The following is a 19,493-nucleotide window of genomic DNA, read 5'->3' on the forward strand; positions in this document are numbered from 1 at the left end:
TATTTTAGATATAATGATTAATGTGTTAGTTAGCCCAAAATTTAAATAAAAGAACCCCACGAGTGATGTTCTATTAAAATTATCTTAATCTGGATGCAACGTCCACGGCAACCTTGACAGCCTATCGGTCAAATTAAAAAAATAATACTACCATTCTTATGCATAATTTATAATGTTACTGCATTGTATGAGACTTATAGAATTAAGAATGTTACTACAATAAAAATAGAATGCAATAAAAAAATTGAAATAGTATGTTGTATCATTTTCAGTATTCTTAATTCTATAGTTGTCACTTGTCCTGACACATATTTTTTTGAAGAAATATTTGCAATATAGTTTTGAAAATATTATGTTTATGATTTTATAATTTTGAAATGATATTTAAATTCATAAGATATTTAAACGAGTTGTTCGTGAGCATATATTAGCCGAACTCCTCTATATTCACATTTAACTTGTTAAATAAATAAATATAAAATTAAATTTGAGCTCGGTTCGTTTATGATGCGTTTGAACACGAATCTAGCTCTTATCAAGAGCCGCTCGGTTCAACTAGTTCAATCATCAGTTCAGTCGATTCATTGATTCAACTGCCAATTTAATCGCTTTTTCAGTTCGGTTCTACCAGTCCAATTCGCTCGGATTTAAATGTTGGCTTTAGGGTCATTTGGACATAATAGCTGGCCGATTCCAGGCTCGACTGGTCGGTCCGGTCAGATTTTTCAATCACCGCAACAGATGATAAGTTTACCACGAATACCACTAAACCATAACAGTTTAATTCTTGATAGTTTGTTGAATCCAGCCATTTGATAATGATATGGTAAACCCCATTGATTTTTAGATCTTATAACACACAATTTCTAAAGTAGTTGGTCATTTCCATTAAGCAAAAAGACACAGGAGATGAAATAAATTTCTGTATTCATATGTTCAAACTTAGTCTGATACAAATTTGACAATCTCTATACACATTTAGCAACAAAATTGTACTAATATACAAAATCACACCATCAAAATATTTAGTGATTAAGCATGTTAAGGAGAGAAACTCTACATTTCAGTAATAACCTATACACACACTCCAATTCTTCCTCTATTTCTTGAATGCTACACTCAAAGTTTTCTAGTCCCTTCATTACAATTTGCAGTTCTTCGAGGCTAATTTTTTTTCCAATAAGAGAAACCAAATCTGCATCCATTTTGTCCAGTTCATTGTTTCCTTTGCAAGAAACACGCCGGGATTGAAACAGTTTAGAAACTACATTCCATTTTGTAAATCTTTTATCTGGCTGACAAAATGAAGATAACAAGGATTGAACCACTGTGAAGCTGACGTCTTCAACCTCTTTTAGCATGCAAATTATTGGTGGAACTATCAAATCTGATTTCTTCTCCGTTCTCTTCAAATTCGTAAAGCACTTGGAGATTAATACTTTATTTAATCGTTTTCTCGAGGTCACATACGATTTAACTTCATTTTCCAAGGTGGATTCTGAAGTTCTTTTTCGGCGAAGAGACGATTCGAGCTCCTGAATAGTTTCCTTCATCTGCAAGAAAACATCTCTAGCTGCATTGCAGACATCCAGCAAACGAAGAGATCCGTCGAGCATTTCATCAACGGATTTATCCCGCGAAAGAGCCTGTTGGATGTGGGGCAATTGAAACAAATCATCAACTGTTTCGTATAGATCTTTCAGACCGCCTAACTTGTGGCATACTGATTCTGATGCCTTAACCTTAGCCAGTCGCTCCTCGACACTTGTCGCCAATGGGTGAGTTTTGGAGGGTAAACTGATTGAACGAAGATGACAAGTTGGTTTAGAGATTTCAGCCATTTTCTGGTTTTATCAAAATAAAGCTAAAGAAGTTGTTATTATATAGACAGATGAGTTATCTTCCTCTACAATTTGGAATTGTTTATTATGCAGTGAGTTGGCATCTTTAAATGTGACAATGTGCTGTGTTATGAAGAAATGAGATTATATTAAGAAATTGTATAGAAAATGAATATGCACGAATGGTATGTCTCCTTAACTCACAGACATGATTTGATCAGAATTAATATTGAAGATTGCATCAGACAACAGGAATCTTGACAGCCTATGCTTCGATCTTTTAAATTTTTTTTATTCGTCACCGGCCGTGTGCATTATCTTGATCTGATTCATATATAGCAGGGTCAACTTTCTCCTGAGATTTTTGGGATGTTTAGTTATGTTGTTTATGCGAACGACAATGTCGCTTAGTTAATACAAGTAATTTCTTATTATAAAACATGCTTCAATCATCTCACATATCCCCTCCATATCACCTTCTATATATAAATTTTGTTTAGAAGGGTCCAAATTGAAAATAAAATAATAATTTGTTTATTATAAACTCACAAATAAAAACCATATAGATTATATTTTCTTTATAAATATTAATTTAATTATATTTATACAGTAAAACACGTTAAAGTGAAATTTAGAGTAAAAAATAAAAATGTAAGAATAAAATTTAAAATGGCAGGCGATTGGAATATGGTTTACAAATAACTAAATAGAGACTAAGAAAATGTAAATGTTTTTATTCTATAGGCATTTCATAAAAAAAATGCCATTCATCGAACTATTTCTTTCTTACTTTTCTTTTTTATTAGTTTTATAAAGCAGACCACTCTTTCTTAGTTTTATAATTTAGACTTCACCAATATTAAGAACTAGTACATTCACCCTCGCTTTGCTTCGGGAGTATTGTAGTTAGACAATATTGATTGGACAATAAAATCAAAGACAAAATAAAATCCTAAATGAAAAGATTGACATATACATTTATGTGAATGAGTTTTAGAAAGGTAAAAATAATTCAAGATAAAAAATTCAATGACATACGAAAAAAAATAGAAGTATAATAAAATAATCTTTTTTAACGCTCTTATCAGAAATAAATAAAACATGCTTGAACATAATTGTATTTAAAAATTAATTTTAAGATTATTTATTTGTTCATGTATGTAAAAAATATTAATTCTAATACTGTAAATCGGTCTAATATCAAACACGTGTTTTTATTTTTATTAAAAACACATTGTTGAAACTTGAAAACACTATATTAATTATTTACCATGTAAAACCATTACCGTGACTCATACAAAGCAACTAATACCCGCTATAACTATTAAAATTAAATATAACGGGTTTTTTTATTCACGTCTTTTTAAGAATATTTTTAAATACTACAAAACTCAAAAAATGATAAGCGACTAAAACGCATGTCTATTTATTAATAGCAATAATAAAAAGTATTTTTTTCTCTATTTAAATATCATTTAGTTAAATTGAAAAGAAATTTAAATGCTAAATTTATTCTAAAACAGTTGTACTGTGCAAAATTAAACTTAGAAAAATGGTGTTTTTTTATAGACTCCAGTTATTTCCATGATTATCGCCCTCTACCAACTCTTAAGAAATTGAATTAATGGGCCAATTACTCGATGGTTGGAGTGTTTTGCCCAATACTAATTTTTAATTATACTTGATGATTAATAATTTTAAAATTAGGCCACCTCCTCTGTGATATTTGGAATCCAGTCAATTAAGGGCCGAATGGATTCAAGGTCATCAGCTCAACGTGCTGTCGAAGGCTAGCATTATTTAGCACCACTTAAATTGTAGCGTTAATTTTATCGGCTATTCACATTCGTTTGATTTGACAGCCGTGTCTCTAACCCTAAACAAACATCACATTAAACAAAGTTCATTTTCATTATCTCCAGACGTCTAATGTTGTCTCAAATTCAAAAAGAAACCTTAAAAGTCATTGCAAGAGAAAACGGATAAGAAGAATGGATACACATCGGAACAAGCAGACTTCCGATTAGGAAAAAGATCAATCGCATAGAGTAACATTGAAACAAATGAAAAATAACTGGACTTGTAATTCTGAAACAAATTAAAGAAGCTCAATTAGCAAACAATTAATCGGTACTGCAACTAATTGCTAACCTAATGAAGAAGATGGAAAATGAAAGTTGGTAGTCTTGTGATATTTCATAATTTGGAGAGCCAACTCCCTATCTTACAGGAATTGATCAGCAGCTATCAAAGAATAATCCACAGGAAAATAATGAACATGTAGCAGTGGGGGATTCTCATAAACAATCTCAAATGGTGTCACATAAATAGAGGAGTGGTCTACCCATTGCTTAGGATTTTCACCTGTCATGCATCTTAAATAGGTCTCCAAACACCTATTCACCACCTCTTAAGCAATAGACTTGCATAACTCAACGGTTTGCAACTTGAATAATTCATTCCAAAAAGAACTCACAAAAATTGGACCCCTATCGCTGACAATAGTGGAGGGCAGTCCATGCAATTTGAAGATATTATCCAAGAATAATCGAGCAACTGTAGCAGTTGTATATGGGTGATTCATAGCTAAAAAGTGGGAATATTTTCCCTTCAATAAAATCCATGCTAATATATGTCCAAAAACCTTCTGGAATAGGTAGAGGCTGCAGGCTTACATTTTTGGCAGGTGAAACAATGTATAAGGACCAACTATATGATGCTGGTTCATAGAAGGTGAGAAGTTCAAGCTCAGTTCAATCTATACCAGAAATTCATTCGAGAAAACAAACAGAATCACAACAGTTTATTAAGTGGTGATAGGTAGATTGCAAGGCCAGAAAAATCCAACCATAGGACTGAAAATAAAATACATAAATTAAAACACACAGCAGCTCACTCACTCACACTCACTCCTCATGTCCAACAAGAGCCAGAAGCATCTTCTCATAGTCCCCAGTAGTATCCTTCACAATGGCTTTATCCAGAGGAACAGTGTTTCTCTGCTGGAATGCTTCTTTGATAATCTTCATGTCAACCTCTGCCCTTGTAGCCACAACTCTGGTCAGAGCTCCTTCATCTGTTCCTGTCTTGTTGATTGCCAGACGAAGAACCTTCTCGAAATATTTCTCAGGGCGGACCAAACACTTCACTGTGGCCCTCAGTAGTGCAAGGTACTCATCCTTCTCATCTTTCAAGTCCTTCAAATACAAATACAAGTTAGACCATCAGTAAGTGCTTCAATCAATCAAACAAGAATTCAATTCCTTGCTTACCTTGTTGATATCATTGCCGAATTCATTTTTGTAGTGATTGAGAGTCGCATTGATCTGTGGTTTGCTCCGGGTAGCCAAAATCCTGATGAGATCCTCATCATTATAAGCCTTCTTTGAGATCTTCTCATGGAGTAACTTAGCCTCAGATTTAGCAATGGTCATGTTCACTTCAGTTCCCTCGTACCGGTATGAGCTTACAAGAGGATACAAAAGCTGAAAAACACAAATGTGAGATTGCAGCCGCCTCATTATGATACGTGTTCACCTCACAAACATAATCTGATCATCACAATCCGAAATATACGAAAAGCCTATTTTACCTTGCGGAAATCTCCATTAGTGTGATGTGCGACATCTTCTTCAAGGGACTTCTTAAAATGAACATGATAAGCTTGCTTAGCATGAAGCAATTCATTAGAAGTCCTTGTGCAGGCAATCTCCATAAGGACCTGATTGCTTGAAGTCCATCTCTTAGTTGCCTCATTAGCTAAAATCGCATCACGTTCAGCAGCATCAAGTGTCCAAAGCTTCACAATCCTCTGATGAACAACAAAATTCAGAAATGCATCAAATATTAAATCATCGCCATCGAATTCAAGAATTCGTAAACAATTTTGCATCGAGTACAAATAACACGGACCTCAAAATCATTGGTGAGCTCCTTGTCAAGTTGCTTGAGGAGATCTTCCCCGTAGGTCTCAGCATAGGTCTGTCGAATCAGCTTCTTTTGAGCAGCATTTCTGTGACCCAAGATGGATATGATCAGTCCCTCATTTGTGCCCCATCCTGCAGTCCATTTTGATTCAAAAAAATTACTCAAACCATCAAACACAAGCGAGAGTTGATGCAACTAAACAAAATTGTTACCGATGCAAGATTTATCAACTGTTGACTTTTTTGTTCAGTCTGACCTTTATAAAATTAAAGATCAGTGTTTATCTATTTTAATTTATATTACAAAACACTCAAGTTCCGAAGTGAAAACAAGAAACACAGATCAGATTCAGATCATGTCTGAAGATCATGGTCAACAAACATATTGTATGTCATCTAAAAGAAACACAGATCAGATTCAGATCATCATCAACAAATGTAATGTCTGTGCGAAAGATCCATTTCACATAAACAACCGATCGTCAACAGCAACAGGTTAAGAAAGTAAAACAAAGATCCGACAATGAATGATCGGATCAGCATATAAAAAGATCTGAAAGAATAGGACAAGCAAGATAGATATGAAATGAAGAACAGAGACAGAGGAAACATAATAAAAAAGAAAACCTGAAAAGGCCTGTCTGAGCTGCTCGCAATCATCGGAGACGGGAGGAAGCGGATGAGGGATGGTAAGTGTCGACATTTTCGATCTTTTTTGGGATGTTTAAACGATATACTTGCTTGCACTACTTGTGCTCACTTTCAATATACAGAGACTCGAAATCGTTAATGCAAATTATTTATATGGAAAGTGGGGCCATCTCCACGTTTTTTTATCTCCAAAAATAGGCTCTTCTTCCATGTGAAAGTATATTCTATTAACACGTTAAATTTCCCCAAAATCATGATATATTTCACATTATGAGTATATACTTTTTGGGGAAATTATGATATAATGGGTATATACTTTATAAAAATTGGATTGATAATAATTAATACTCCCATGTTCTAGTATGAATTATTATTATTTTTAAAAATCAAATTATAAAACTCACTCAATCAATTTTTTAATGAATAATTGATACATACATATTCCGTCCAAAATTAATGGGCATTATTTAAAATTTTTTATCTCAAATTATTTATTACTTAAATGATTGATTGTCATATATACTTTTATGATTTATAGTGGAGAGCATTAAAAACAAAAGATAAAATTTATAATTATATTAAATATGGTATTTTTTTTATAAATTGACGGATATTAAACTCTATATGTCACTTGTTTTTTCTCAAATTACAGAAAGGTTACTAAACAAACTTTTCTAACAAAATGATCACTGAATTATGCCTTTTGTTATGAAGGGGTTCGCCCATATAAAACACATTGTTTTCATGCAAAAAGGCAATATTTTTGCTTACAGTATACCCTCTAATAGTTAATATTTAATAAATTAATAATTCTAATAATTAATAAAAAAATTAAGGGAACCAATTTCGTTCCACGTTGGATAATTAATAATTCTATTATTTAATAATTAATAAAATTAAAAATATATTCTATAGAAATATTAATTATTAGAGAGATTTTTTTAAAGAAATATATAACAATTTATGATGTATTTGGGGAAACACTAACCTTAATTCATACGGTGGAAACTAAAATACTTTCAAATTATGATTTTTTTTGTTCGATTGAGAAAATTTTAAGGAAAATTATTAGATGAAAAAATAAAAGCAAGTGAATCATCTCTAATACAAAAAAATATTAAAAAATATTTTACTTCATGAATACAGTTTTTTGATAATTTATTTGGTTCAATATTAAGTTGATATTTTTTGAACTAAATACAAAATTATTTCTTTTGGATTGAGTGAGTGTGAAGTGTATATAATTGTCTTTTTTATAATATAATATTAATATTAGGTCTACAAATATATATGCTTTAAAATATATTTTATACGTTTTATAATTTTTTCTATACAAATTTAATAAATTAATAATTCTAATAATTAATAAATTTTTGATCCAACGTGTATATTAATTATTAAAAGGTCGACTGTGGCAAGCCAAAATTACAAAAAAAAGTACATAGTTCAGTGACCTTTTTATAATAAAAGGTATAATACAATGATTTTTTTTTGTAATGTACAAGAAGTTTTGTGTTCTTTTTGTAACAACAGAAACATTTTTGTAACAAAATGTATAATTCAGTGACCATTTTTTAAGAAAAATTTATTTAATGACCTTTCAGTAATTTAAGAAAAGTCTAGGGATTTATAAAGTTTAATATCCATAAATTGACTCATATCCAAATAAGCTAAATTTTTTATTATTTGAATTTATTCAAAACTGCATTGACGATATTATGACAACTCCTATCAACATAGGAAATACATAAGATTTTGGAGCATTGATTCAAAAAATCAATTTTTCCGTTGAAAGTGTTTATCGATGCTTGCTTGAAAAACTTTCGCTAGGAGTTATTATTGGCGAATAGTTTTGTTGAAATAGAATTCGAAATTTAAATATTCTGCTCTACGTGCGAAATTTCATTTGGAGGTTCACATTGGGTTTTCTTCCTTCTGTTGATGCTCTTACTAGGAAGTATGTGTTTGTGAATGAGGTTTGTCAAGTTTACAACTCTTGGAAAGAAATTGGAGCGAATAATTTTTGCGAGTTCAGTACGGCTACTAGCTGTTGGAATCTCTCTAAGCTGAATGTGGTCACTAGGGGAGACCTGGACGTCAAAAGTTGGTGCCATAGCTGGTTGGAAGGTCTGGATAATAGAAATGGTGAACTGGTGGCAATGATTTGCTGGAGGATTTGTTTGAATAGAAACAATATGGTTTTGGGCAAGGAGAGTAGTCCGACCGAAGTAGTGGTTAATTCAACTAGCAAACACTTGCGGGTTTGGCAGTCACCGAAAATCAGATCTAATGGAGGTTATAGTGAAGGGTTGTTGGGGATGACTATGCAGTGGTTTGGCAACGTCTAGTGGCAGGTTGTTTTAATGTCGATGTAAATGTAGCATCATTTGCTGAAGAGTTTAGCGTAGCTTTTGGTTGCGTTGTTCGGAATGAGAAAGGTAAGACAGTTCAAGCTAGACAAGTTAATTGCACTGGTTCAGTATAATGCGAGAACAGCAGGATTGATGAGTATTAAAGAAGCTTGGCTTAAAGAGTGGAAGAATTTGACTATTGTGTCGGATTCTATGGATGAAATTCTTGATATTATAATCACAGAAAGAATAATTGGCGATGTAATCGTACAAGATTGTGTTTTTTAGTAAAATAGTACGCTAATATTTCTTTTATTTTTATAAGGCGATATTCAAATCAGGTTGCGTACGTGTTAGCGCATAATGCTTATTTTTTGTCATGTCAGTAGGATTAGTTTTCAAACTTTTATAAATATCTTACTACTTTCAACCAGTGTTTTTAAAACCGAACCGGTGAGGCCACCGGTTTCCAGTTCAATCATTTTAATAAATTTTTAAAAAATTATAGTTCACCATTTTTTTGTCGGTTCAATCCGGTCCAACCTGGTTCAACATTCGGTTTTTTACCAGTTTAATCTAGTCCAACCCGGTTCGACCAAGAGATCCAGTTTTTTTGCAGTTTTAGACCGGATCACTGACCGGTTTGCGGTGTAAATGGTTGGACCGGCCAATCCGGTTCGATTTTTAAAACACCAGTTTCAACTATTTCTTAATGAAGGATTTTGATTGTAAGAAAAAAAGAATTTGCTACATTTTGCACATGAAATTTCTTTGCAACAGTTTAGGGAAAACTATTGAAATATATGCAAAAGGCTTACTATTGTGCCCTAATTAGTTTTTGCAGCCCGTTACTGGGCCTGAATGTGTTTGAATGGGTTACTCTGTGTGGCCTGTTATTGATCCATTTAGGATGGGTAAACCTTTTGGGCCACTAACCCATCAGATTTTAAGGCCCTTCAAAACAGAGTCTACATTTTTCCCAAAAGTTTCCCATTTCATGTTGATTTTAGCATAAAAATGGCTGGACATTGAACCACACACGTATATGCAACAGAAGCAACATCAAATTTATGGCTTGTATTAAACCAGACCTCAACTCCAAACTTGAGCTTAAACTTAAACAGTGGAGTCTTCAAAATAACATTTCCCTGCCCATAAACACAACATTATTAAGGCCTATAAAACAAACTTAGATAATCAAAGCTCAAAAGCCAGCCAAAGGGATAACATACATAAATATAGAGCAAAGCTAACCAAAGAAAAAACTTGTTGATAATTCTCCCATGGCATCAACAACCTTCTTTGGTTCTCAAATATTTCTATCACCTCCAACTCCTAAAACCACCAGAAAATATCAATTCCTACCTCAAGCAATTCTCAACAAGAAAAACCAACCCAATTTTGATTCATTAAAATCAATCCAAACTCAAGCTACTTTAGCTACTTTACTCTTGTCTTCCCTATCTCCACAAGCCTTTGCTTTGGACAGCCCCACCACTCCACCATCGCCGCCAGTTCTTGAAGCTCAGCCCACTACTCCTAACCCTTTAAATTCTTCTCCTTTCTCTCAAAATCTTCTTCTAACCGCCCCTAAACCTCAATCCCAGCCCGCCTCTGATCTCCCCGAAGGCACCCAATGGCGGTACAGCGAGTTTCTAAGTGCGGTCAAGAAAGGGAAGGTCGAACGAGTCCGTTTCAGCAAAGATGGCTCCACTCTCCAGCTCACGGCGGTCGACGGCCGCCGCGCTTCTGTCACTGTTCCTAATGATCCCGACCTTATTGACATTCTTGCCATGAACGGAGTTGATATTTCCGTTTCCGAGGGAGAGTCCGGTAATGGGCTTTTTAATGTTATTGGGAATCTTTTGTTTCCATTTCTTGCTTTTGCCGGGTTGTTTCTTCTCTTCCGCCGCGCTCAAGGTGGTCCGGGTGGACCCGGCGGGTTAGGTGGGCCGATGGATTTCGGAAGATCGAAGTCCAAGTTTCAAGAAGTGCCGGAAACTGGTGTTACATTTGCTGATGTGGCTGGTGCTGATCAAGCAAAATTGGAACTTCAAGAAGTTGTTGATTTCTTAAAGAATCCTGATAAATACACAGCGTTAGGAGCTAAGATTCCGAAAGGGTGTCTATTAGTCGGACCGCCCGGTACTGGAAAAACACTACTGGCTAGGGCGGTTGCTGGAGAAGCAGGAGTGCCATTTTTCTCATGTGCAGCGTCTGAGTTTGTGGAGTTGTTTGTCGGTGTTGGTGCGTCGAGAGTGAGGGATTTGTTTGATAAAGCTAAAGCTAAGGCTCCTTGCATTGTGTTCATTGATGAGATTGATGCTGTTGGGAGACAAAGAGGAGCAGGGATGGGTGGTGGAAATGATGAGAGGGAGCAGACTATTAATCAGCTTTTGACTGAGATGGATGGGTTTTCTGGTAATTCTGGTGTTATAGTTTTGGCTGCTACTAATAGACCGGATGTTCTTGATTCTGCTTTGTTGAGGCCTGGGAGGTTTGATAGACAGGTTACTGTTGATAGACCTGATGTTGCTGGTAGAGTCAAGATTCTTCAGGTTTGGTTCTTTAAATGACTTCATTGCTTTTGTCTGTTTAGTTTAGCTTATGTAGTGGCAATTTGGAGGAACTGACAATTCTAACTGAAATGAAATGCTAATTTAAGAGGTAAAATGTCCCTTGTATAAGAACCGATAAATGATTATTCGAAATAGAATGTTAAGCTGGTTTACTAGATATTTATGATTGATTATACTTGTGTTTATGTGCTACGATCATAGTGTGTCGACCACGGAGTAGTATCTAATTTTTGATTTGGTGTTTGATAGCTTTTCTCATTTTTTATAGTACTTGCTTATGGGTTAACGGTCTTATTTCCAGAATTTATGGCTGATTATTTGCCACACATGATATGTTTCTTGTTGCAGAATTCAAACTGATAAGCGTTCAATCATTTGGGAAATCTTGCTTTTTTTAGTATTAAATCTCTTATGTTCAACTCATTATATTTGTGACGAGACAGGTTCACTCTAGAGGGAAGGCTCTTGCGAAAGATGTGGACTTTGACAAGATTTCAAGGAGAACCCCAGGATTTACTGGAGCTGATTTGCAGAATCTGATGAATGAAGCTGCTATTCTTGCTGCCAGACGTGACCTTAAAGAAATAAGCAAAGATGAGATATCTGATGCTCTGGAAAGGATCATTGCCGGACCAGAGAAGAAAAATGCTGTTGTCTCAGATGAAAAGAAAAAATTAGTTGCCTATCATGGTAAAGCATTTCCGCTGTCTAGTTTCTTTTTTTCCTCTAGTGATTTTAATCATTTCAAGAGGTTAATTGACGTCTGGTTAAACCCATTTTGCAGAGGCTGGGCATGCTTTGGTTGGTGCACTTATGCCTGAATATGATCCTGTAGCCAAAATATCAATCATTCCTCGTGGTCAAGCTGGTGGTCTTACATTTTTTGCTCCAAGTGAGGAGAGGCTCGAGTCTGGACTGTACAGTAGAAGCTACTTGGAGAATCAGATGGCTGTTGCGCTAGGTGGAAGGTTGGTTTCTGTTATGAGAGCATCATATTTTTTCTCTACTCATAACCTTATTGAATGCTCTGTTGGTATTTGGCTATTGAGCTGAGGAAGGATAATCCACATAAACTACTATGCTATCACATTTTGTAAAGAGCTTCGTTTTAATTGCAGGGTTGCCGAGGAGGTAATCTTTGGTGAAGAAAATGTTACAACAGGAGCTTCAAATGACTTCATGCAAGTTTCAAGGGTGGCTAGACAGATGGTTGAGAGGTTTGGATTCAGCAAAAAGATCGGACAAGTTGCAATCGGTAGTTCTGGTGGAAATCCGTTCTTGGGTCAGCAGGTACGGATTGTGCTTGAATCGGAAAATTTTATGTTCTCATGATATGCGTCAACTAGAGTATTGTCGTTAAAATACAACCGACTCACATCGTATATATGGTTGCTATTAGATGTCATCCCAAAAAGACTACTCCATGGCGACCGCGGATATTGTGGATGCAGAGGTAAGAGAGCTGGTGGAGACGGCATATGCGAGGGCCAAGGAGATCATGACAACTCATATCGACATTCTTCATAAACTTGCTCAGCTTCTCATAGAGAAAGAAACTGTTGATGGAGAAGAGTTCATGAGTCTCTTTATTGATGGAAAAGCTGAACTGTATGTTGCCTGATTTCAATTCGAAGCGTTAAAATTATGTTGTATCATATGTTTCATACAAACAAGAACATAGATGAATATAGACCTTCAGACTTAGATAAGGTATATAGGCAAGAACTCTGTACAATGTTTCAATTTTTGCTTCTCTTGTCAAGATGCTACTTGCTGCTGAAACTGGAGAATCAGTATTTCTTATCTTCCTCTTTTCTTTTTAAGAGAATTAAAGAATTTCATTCCTATCCATGGTGACTCCAATTCAAGACCTAACGAATTTTGTATTACATGTTTGTGATTACCCATATAACGACTATAGTACTAGAAAGATCAATATTTTAAGGTTTAATTATAAAGCAAATTATGAATTATAACACGTTCTATAACTTTCGGTGTCTACATCAATATTCTTGTCACAAAATTGCTCAATGTTTCCAATTCTAAAAAAAAAATCATTTATAATTTAAACTGTTAATATTAAAGAACACATTAAGTTTGATTTATTTTGCCCATATTTTAAGATATTACCATTGGTATAATTTAATTTATACGATTTCTGATGATATGTTTTCGGAACAGTAAGAGCATTTGCAAGAAATAAAGCATTTCATCCAATATGAGAGGAGAAGATTCCTGCAAAAGCTAGAACAAAAGATTCATTTCTTTTTCCTTGAACTATGTTACAATTTTGGATGAAACCCACATTTCTAATTGACAATAATCTAACCCCACATTTTTGCTACATGAACCACCACAATTGACAAACTATTAACTACAAGTACAATTGAATACTCTTCTCAAGACCCTCTACCGCCATGCTGCTTTTTCTCTTCCAGTGAAGCAGCCTCGTTCAACATGTCAGCTGCATCCTTGTGCATGTCGAGCTTGGCGAGGGCGACAGCTTGCATGTAAAATGCTGTAGACCATTCAGGGTATACACATTGCGCTTGCATTGCATCTCGAAGAGCAGCATCTGGTTGGTCACATAGAAGATGGCAAAGACTTTGACGTGCATAAACAGTTGGTGAAATCATTGTTCCCACAACTATGAACTGCATGAGAACGCGTGATATATTTTGTTTATCAAAAATTTGTAAGCAATAATGGGTGATCTTCGCTCCTCTAACTTGAGATAAAAGATCGAAAGAGTTCAAGTTCAAGGTTTGAATAGAAACATCCGCAACTTGTCAATTTTGGGTCAGATTACTTTGACCATCAAGACTAATGTATTAAGGTGTAAATTGACCCAAAATTGACGTGTTTTTTTCCATCAAAATCACGAACTTAGACTCTTTTGTGTCAATGGAGGGATAAAATGAACCTTTGTTGAATCTGTAAGTAACATTATGCATATACGGTGAATCAATTAACTTAAAGCATGTTCCATTTTCAATTAACCACCACATTGCCTGCAGAATTTCTGTCATTTCACCATCAAGAGATCCCAGACTATCTTATGAGTGATCATTTCACCAGAGAGCATAAAATAATTCTTGGAACTAACGAATTAAGCTAAACAAATATTAAAAAAAATCCTAACTTATCAATATTAAAATTGATTTCTTAGTTTTCAACTAATGCCATATCAACCCATCCCAAACTCTTCCTTTCACAGGATAGGCAATGAGTCAAAAGAGTAATAAATATAACAACAATGTAAGATGTGCACCTGAGAATAACATTCCATAGCAGTTTTAAAATCTTTGTCACGAAATGCTACATCGCCACGCTTTCTAGCTTCCAACATATCCCTCATTTGTTGAGTCCACTCTTGGAAAGATAACTGCACATCCATATCAAGATGAAGATACTAGCGCACAACAGAAATAGGTCTCAAGAGCACTAAATTTGCCCACTTACTTTACCTCATTAGTTCCTTCATCATCCTTGTAATGTGTCAATAGCAAGATCTGATGAATAGCTGTGAGATCCATCCGTGAACAGGCATCACCCATTGGAGAGAGAGGATGTTTTGGAGTGGGTGGGGCCTCCTCATGCTTTGGAATTCCCAACATTACATAAGAAGGAGTCTGCATGCAAAGATTGAAAATGCAGGATATGAATCCGGGATAGGAAGAAGAACATCTAAAAATAAGAAAGGTGCCTCAGTGCATATCCTAGAGCAACTATAAATGTCTATACCAGACTAAAATAAACCCTGCTGAATTTCTGTGTCACAGATATGACAGAAATTTAGCAAATTATCATGAAGAGAGATCTACTGGTTCATAACTTTGTATATTATCTGCATATAAGTACCGCTAAATTTGCATCTCAAGCTAATTATATGAACCAAGAACAAGAAAGATAGGACCACACTTACATCAGGTTTATTTTGTAGTGGTTCAACAGTCGCAACAAGATACTTGGTATTTGGTCGCTCTCTCGGTTCATATTGTAAACATCGGGAAGCAAGATCAAACACCACTGTCGCCTCTTCAGTTGAAAAATTCCCCTCCAAATGTGAATCCATTAAAAGAAGAATGTTTTTTCCTCGTATCATATCAAGAGCCTATGAGAAATTTAACAAAAGAAAGTTACAAACAAAAAGGTTGGTAATGATAGTAATCATTCAACACAACATTAGGGAAAGCTCACATGTATTCTTAATACAAGCCATCGTTGGCTGTCAATTTACATATTCCGCCACATAATGGAGTATCAGACTCCACTTTTAACATTAAAGAGCATGTGTTCCAATGGCATGTAAGAGTTAAATGTTCAAAAGTTACTTAACATCATCACTTGGCAAATATTCAACAAAAGACAATTTACTTTAACGGACAAATTCAATATTTATTTGAGGTATGTAATACCAACTAGTTCCAAGAGAAAAAAACATAACAGAAATGGTTTACTTTCCTGGATCCCCTTACTTATGAGATGATAAAAGTCAAATACCAGGGAATAATCGACATATGCAGACCACAAGGTATCAAATCCAACGACTCCGAAATGTTAAGAGAAAAATAAATTTAAGCCAACACACTGAGCAGTACTGAACCAGGCTATAAGACACAGTAGTAGCTATTTAATCCTTATCTAAGCCAACACACTAAGCAGTACTGAACCAGGTTATAAGACACGCTAGTAGCTATTTGATCCTTATCTAGAGATCAGCAGTTAGAAATTCACTCTTCTTTCTATTTTTAATCAAAAAGTTCCACTAATAAAACAAATACATAAAAAATTAAACAACTTACATGAATAGGAGGGATGTGCTTTCCACTTAGAAGATCCAAAAGGACGGTCCCAAAGCTGAAGATGACGCTTTCTGGAGTGACCCTTCCTACATAGAACATATAGCCCCATAAGATCGGGGAAGAACAGAAGATGAGAGTTTCCAGTCAAGCAAACAAGGAATGTGTAATGCAGTTGTAAGGAGATTTATCATAAAACAAGTATATTAAGCATGCAATTGTCTAAACAAAAATACTTTTAAGTGAAATATATACACTACAAACCCCAACAAGAATATTTAAATTGTATCCTTTATAAAGTGCAAAACCTAAGTAACTTCTAAGTGCCATTAGACTCGACTTCAAATTGTGAACAAAACTTGTCACCTTGAGCACAAACACAAATGACACGGGATGAAATTTTGTCAGAAATGTTTTTGCTATTTCATGCTCATTTGTTCAGGAACAAAGTCATGAATAATAGGCTATTTCATGCTTATTTGTTCAGGAACAAAGTCATGAATAATAGGCTCCAGCGTCACCCATATATTTGAGCAAACCATTGTGTATTATCATTTCCACAAATATTTTGATCTTTCGTGAACATGGTGTAAAATGGCTTGAGCACTAGAAGCTGCATCTAAATGTTTGTTGCTATGTTAGAAAAGAGAATTGTATTATTTTAGAAAACACGCATACCATTTCTTAGATATTCAGGAGGTGTATATGCAAGATTGGTACTATAACTTTTTCCATCTCTACTGTTCTTCATCAAACCAAAACATGACAGACGAGGATCTCCATCCTGTCCAAAGAGCCCACTAAAGTGCCAGTTAGCTCTCACAAAACCTCAAAGATCATCCAGATGAAAATAAAAAGATGAATAAATAAAAAACAGGACTTCTCAAGTTTCAACTAGCAAACCAGATTAACAATCAATAAAAAAATCTTTACAGTAAATAACTAAGAAAACTATAAAAGTACCTCATCAAAAAGAACCCTATAAGCATTTAAATCGTGGTATAGAGGACGACCTTCAGAACTACAGTAATCTAAAGCTTCAGCAATGTACAGAGCAACTCGTAATCGCATGGCCCATTCAATAGTTTGATTCTCCCCTGCCACATAGTAAAAATATACACTTATACAAAATCCAAATACAAGTATAAACTAGTAAAGAAATTTGCTGACAACTTGAGAACAAGAATAAGTACAATAAACTGAAGAAAGTTTATATATTAAATCATTATCATCACATTCCGGAAACGAAAATTGAAGTAACAAAATAACAATGCTGCAGCTGCAAAGACATACAGTGAAATAGATGTTTGGCAAGAGTATCATTAGGCATATACTCCGCGACGAGCAATCTTTCGTCTCCATCACAGCAATATCCTATCAAATTAGCCAGCCTCTTGTGCCTCAATTTGCCAACCCCTAAGGCCTCATCCTTCAACAAATTAAAACAACATTTATCAGATAAACAAAATTTAAAACAAAACCCTAGAAATGCATTAAACAAAAATGGAGGTAATTACAGCGAACTGTTTGGGATCAGGCCAGGCGAGTTTAGTAAATTTTTTAACAGCGATCCAAGTGCGAGTATCATTATTCTTATTGGCGTCCTGTTTTTGTAAGCGACCTTTGTAGACAATATTCGGAGCTTTTTCACCGCTTTCCGAAACGATAAACTCGGAGCTAAAGTTATTGGTGGCGGATTTTAGGTCAGCAAGGGAAAAAACTGTGAAACCGGAGGAGGCAGCGGCGGAGTCGGTATGATGCTGATCTTGGGAGTTGTAATCGTCGTTGCGGTGGTGGCGGTGTTTAGGTCTATTTTTCTCAGAAACAGAAGGCAGGAGAGAGAAGGAAGAATGGCAACATCCCATAACTCAGCCCCGAGTCGAGCGAGTCGGATGCGTCCACTCTCCCCAACAAAAAAACTAAAAAAACCTCAAAACAAAGGCCGTTTTGGAAAACGAATTATACATTGGTGGAGAAACGGAAGGGATTAGGTTTTAATAGTAATTAGTTTTTGATATCGGATTTTGCTTCGGTTTGCCATACAAGAAAGAGAGCAAAGGGAAAAAGAAAGAGAAATGCTACTGAGTTTGAGTGATCAGCACAAATTGCAGCTTTCTCTTTCTTCCCATTTTGCGATTTTTTAAAAAAAAAAATTAAAAAAATTTCTCTTTCTTTTAATGTTTTACATTTTTGTTCTTTCTCTACTGACAAAAACAAAAACAAAACAAAACCTGTCTCTGCGCTTCTCTGTTTTACCTTACCTTCCTTTTCTCTTCTTATTGAGTTGTCCTTTTTAAGTGATGAGGGTACTTCTGTCTTTATCTAATGACACCAACTCCATTTTTATTTCTCTCCATAATTTCTCTCTTCAACAAACAATCAGTTAACATGAACCTTTATAACTTATAACAGCAAAACTCTCCCTCTCTTCTTAACCTAACAGCAGCCCCCTTCATCTGAGGTGGTTTTTGGCCATTTCTTGGCCAAAAATCACCTCCTTTCCCTCTCCACTCTCTATATTTTCTTACTCTACCACAAATAAGTAGCATTTGCTATATTATTAATGTTTTTTAATTTTCTTCTCCCCATGGTTTCATCTACCCTTTTGTGGGTTTTATTCACCCTAAATGGGTTGTTCTTCTTCAAATGAGAAGCTTTACAGGGTATTTTTTCTTGATTTCGTTATGAAATCTTAAGATCTACAGTCCGGATTTTTGCGTGCTCTCAAATCGCTTGGTGGTTCTTCGTTTAGGAGTCGATCAGAACAAGTGGTACCGACAAAGTTTGGATTTTACTTGTGTTTCCATTTGTAAGATTTATTTATAAATTTAATTTTTACAGGTTGAATGTTTACTCTTGACGATCTTTGTAGATCTAAAGATTTCTTGTTGTAATTTTTAAATTTGTAAATTTTATGTCATTTAGCTAGATTTATTTTTAGATCTAGATTTTTGATGTTTTTGGCTGACACATTAAGTTGTCATATAGCCTCATATGTTGTAATTTTCTAGTCCGTTTTTTACGGCTAGATCTGAGACTCTCGTAGTCGATTTCTAATCTTAGATGAAACCATCTTCCGACAAAAAAAAAAACAAACAATCAGTTTACCCCCTTCTGACAAAGTTTTTAAAAATAAGAGCATATTTCATTAACATCCCTGAAATATATCATAATTAATAGTTTAGTACTTCTTGTTTCAAAAGTCTACTTAATAATCTCTCAAGTTTAGTTACGTTAATTTCGACATTTACTTTCAAACGATTTGGTGCTCCACCTTTACTTTTGTAAACGATTTGATCCCTCACTTTTAAATTTGCTAAACGATTTGATGCCTCACTTTTAA

At 34.8% G+C, this 19,493-nt stretch overlaps 4 protein-coding genes across 5 annotated transcripts; 1 reads left to right on the plus strand and 3 right to left on the minus strand.

The window, feature by feature from the left end:
- Positions 1–1,025: 1,025 nt before the first annotated feature.
- On the minus strand, positions 1,026–1,841 carry LOC126676151 (uncharacterized). The gene has a single exon (XM_050370296.1). It carries the CDS (start codon positions 1,839–1,841, stop codon positions 1,026–1,028), a length of 816 nt encoding a protein of 271 aa, XP_050226253.1.
- A 2,748-nt stretch (positions 1,842–4,589) lies between these two features.
- On the minus strand, positions 4,590–6,545 carry LOC126665183 (annexin Gh1-like). Its single transcript, XM_050357908.2, has 5 exons — positions 6,395–6,545; positions 5,754–5,899; positions 5,434–5,652; positions 5,114–5,326; positions 4,590–5,038 (listed from the first exon to the last, which is right to left on the minus strand). Exons 1-5 carry the CDS (start codon positions 6,468–6,470, stop codon positions 4,748–4,750), a joined length of 945 nt encoding a protein of 314 aa, XP_050213865.1. The 5' UTR covers positions 6,471–6,545; the 3' UTR covers positions 4,590–4,747.
- Positions 6,546–9,876: 3,331 nt separating this feature from the next.
- LOC126683492 (ATP-dependent zinc metalloprotease FTSH, chloroplastic) lies at positions 9,877–13,197 on the plus strand. The gene is made up of 5 exons (XM_050379407.2): positions 9,877–11,327; positions 11,792–12,038; positions 12,133–12,316; positions 12,467–12,638; positions 12,748–13,197. The coding sequence occupies exons 1-5, from the start codon at positions 10,053–10,055 to the stop codon at positions 12,967–12,969; spliced, it is 2,100 nt and encodes a 699-aa protein (XP_050235364.1). The 5' UTR covers positions 9,877–10,052; the 3' UTR covers positions 12,970–13,197.
- Positions 13,198–13,537: 340 nt separating this feature from the next.
- On the minus strand, positions 13,538–18,952 carry LOC126656925 (serine/threonine-protein kinase BSK1). Of its 2 annotated transcripts, none has more exons than XM_050351555.2 (9): positions 18,412–18,952; positions 17,444–17,579; positions 17,114–17,247; positions 16,829–16,934; positions 16,154–16,239; positions 15,274–15,462; positions 14,816–14,980; positions 14,620–14,733; positions 13,538–14,002 (listed from the first exon to the last, which is right to left on the minus strand). In XM_050351555.2, the coding sequence occupies exons 2-9, from the start codon at positions 17,478–17,480 to the stop codon at positions 13,748–13,750; spliced, it is 1,086 nt and encodes a 361-aa protein (XP_050207512.1). In that variant the 5' UTR covers positions 17,481–17,579; positions 18,412–18,952; the 3' UTR covers positions 13,538–13,747. The 2 variants fall into 2 exon arrangements, with proteins under 2 accessions (XP_050207512.1, XP_050207507.1); XM_050351550.2 differs by lacking the exon at positions 18,412–18,952 and adding an exon at positions 17,668–18,390.
- Between the last annotated feature and the right edge of the window lie 541 nt (positions 18,953–19,493).

Source organism: Mercurialis annua, linkage group LG1-X (assembly GCF_937616625.2).
Source record: "Mercurialis annua linkage group LG1-X, ddMerAnnu1.2, whole genome shotgun sequence".
Classification (NCBI taxonomy): domain Eukaryota; kingdom Viridiplantae; phylum Streptophyta; class Magnoliopsida; order Malpighiales; family Euphorbiaceae; genus Mercurialis; species Mercurialis annua.

Coding starts and splice junctions, on each gene's coding strand:
- LOC126683492 (XM_050379407.2), top strand. CDS start 10,053: ATGGCATCAACAACCTTCTTTGGTTCTCAAATATTTCTATCACCTCCA. Junction 12,039..12,132: donor AAAATTAGTTGCCTATCATG/GTAAAGCATTTC, acceptor CCCATTTTGCAG/AGGCTGGGCATGCTTTGGTT. Junction 12,317..12,466: donor GCTGTTGCGCTAGGTGGAAG/GTTGGTTTCTGT, acceptor TTTTAATTGCAG/GGTTGCCGAGGAGGTAATCT.
- LOC126656925 (XM_050351550.2), bottom strand. CDS start 18,015: ATGGGATGTTGCCATTCTTCCTTCTCTCTCCTGCCTTCTGTTTCTGAG. Junction 17,248..17,443: donor TGCCAAACATCTATTTCACT/GTATGTCTTTGC, acceptor ACTATGTGGCAG/GGGAGAATCAAACTATTGAA. Junction 15,463..16,153: donor AGCACATCCCTCCTATTCAT/GTAAGTTGTTTA, acceptor AATTTCTCATAG/GCTCTTGATATGATACGAGG.
- LOC126676151 (XM_050370296.1), bottom strand. CDS start 1,841: ATGGCTGAAATCTCTAAACCAACTTGTCATCTTCGTTCAATCAGTTTA.
- LOC126665183 (XM_050357908.2), bottom strand. CDS start 6,470: ATGTCGACACTTACCATCCCTCATCCGCTTCCTCCCGTCTCCGATGAT. Junction 5,653..5,753: donor AGCTCACCAATGATTTTGAG/GTCCGTGTTATT, acceptor GTTGTTCATCAG/AGGATTGTGAAGCTTTGGAC. Junction 5,327..5,433: donor CTAATGGAGATTTCCGCAAG/GTAAAATAGGCT, acceptor TGTGTTTTTCAG/CTTTTGTATCCTCTTGTAAG.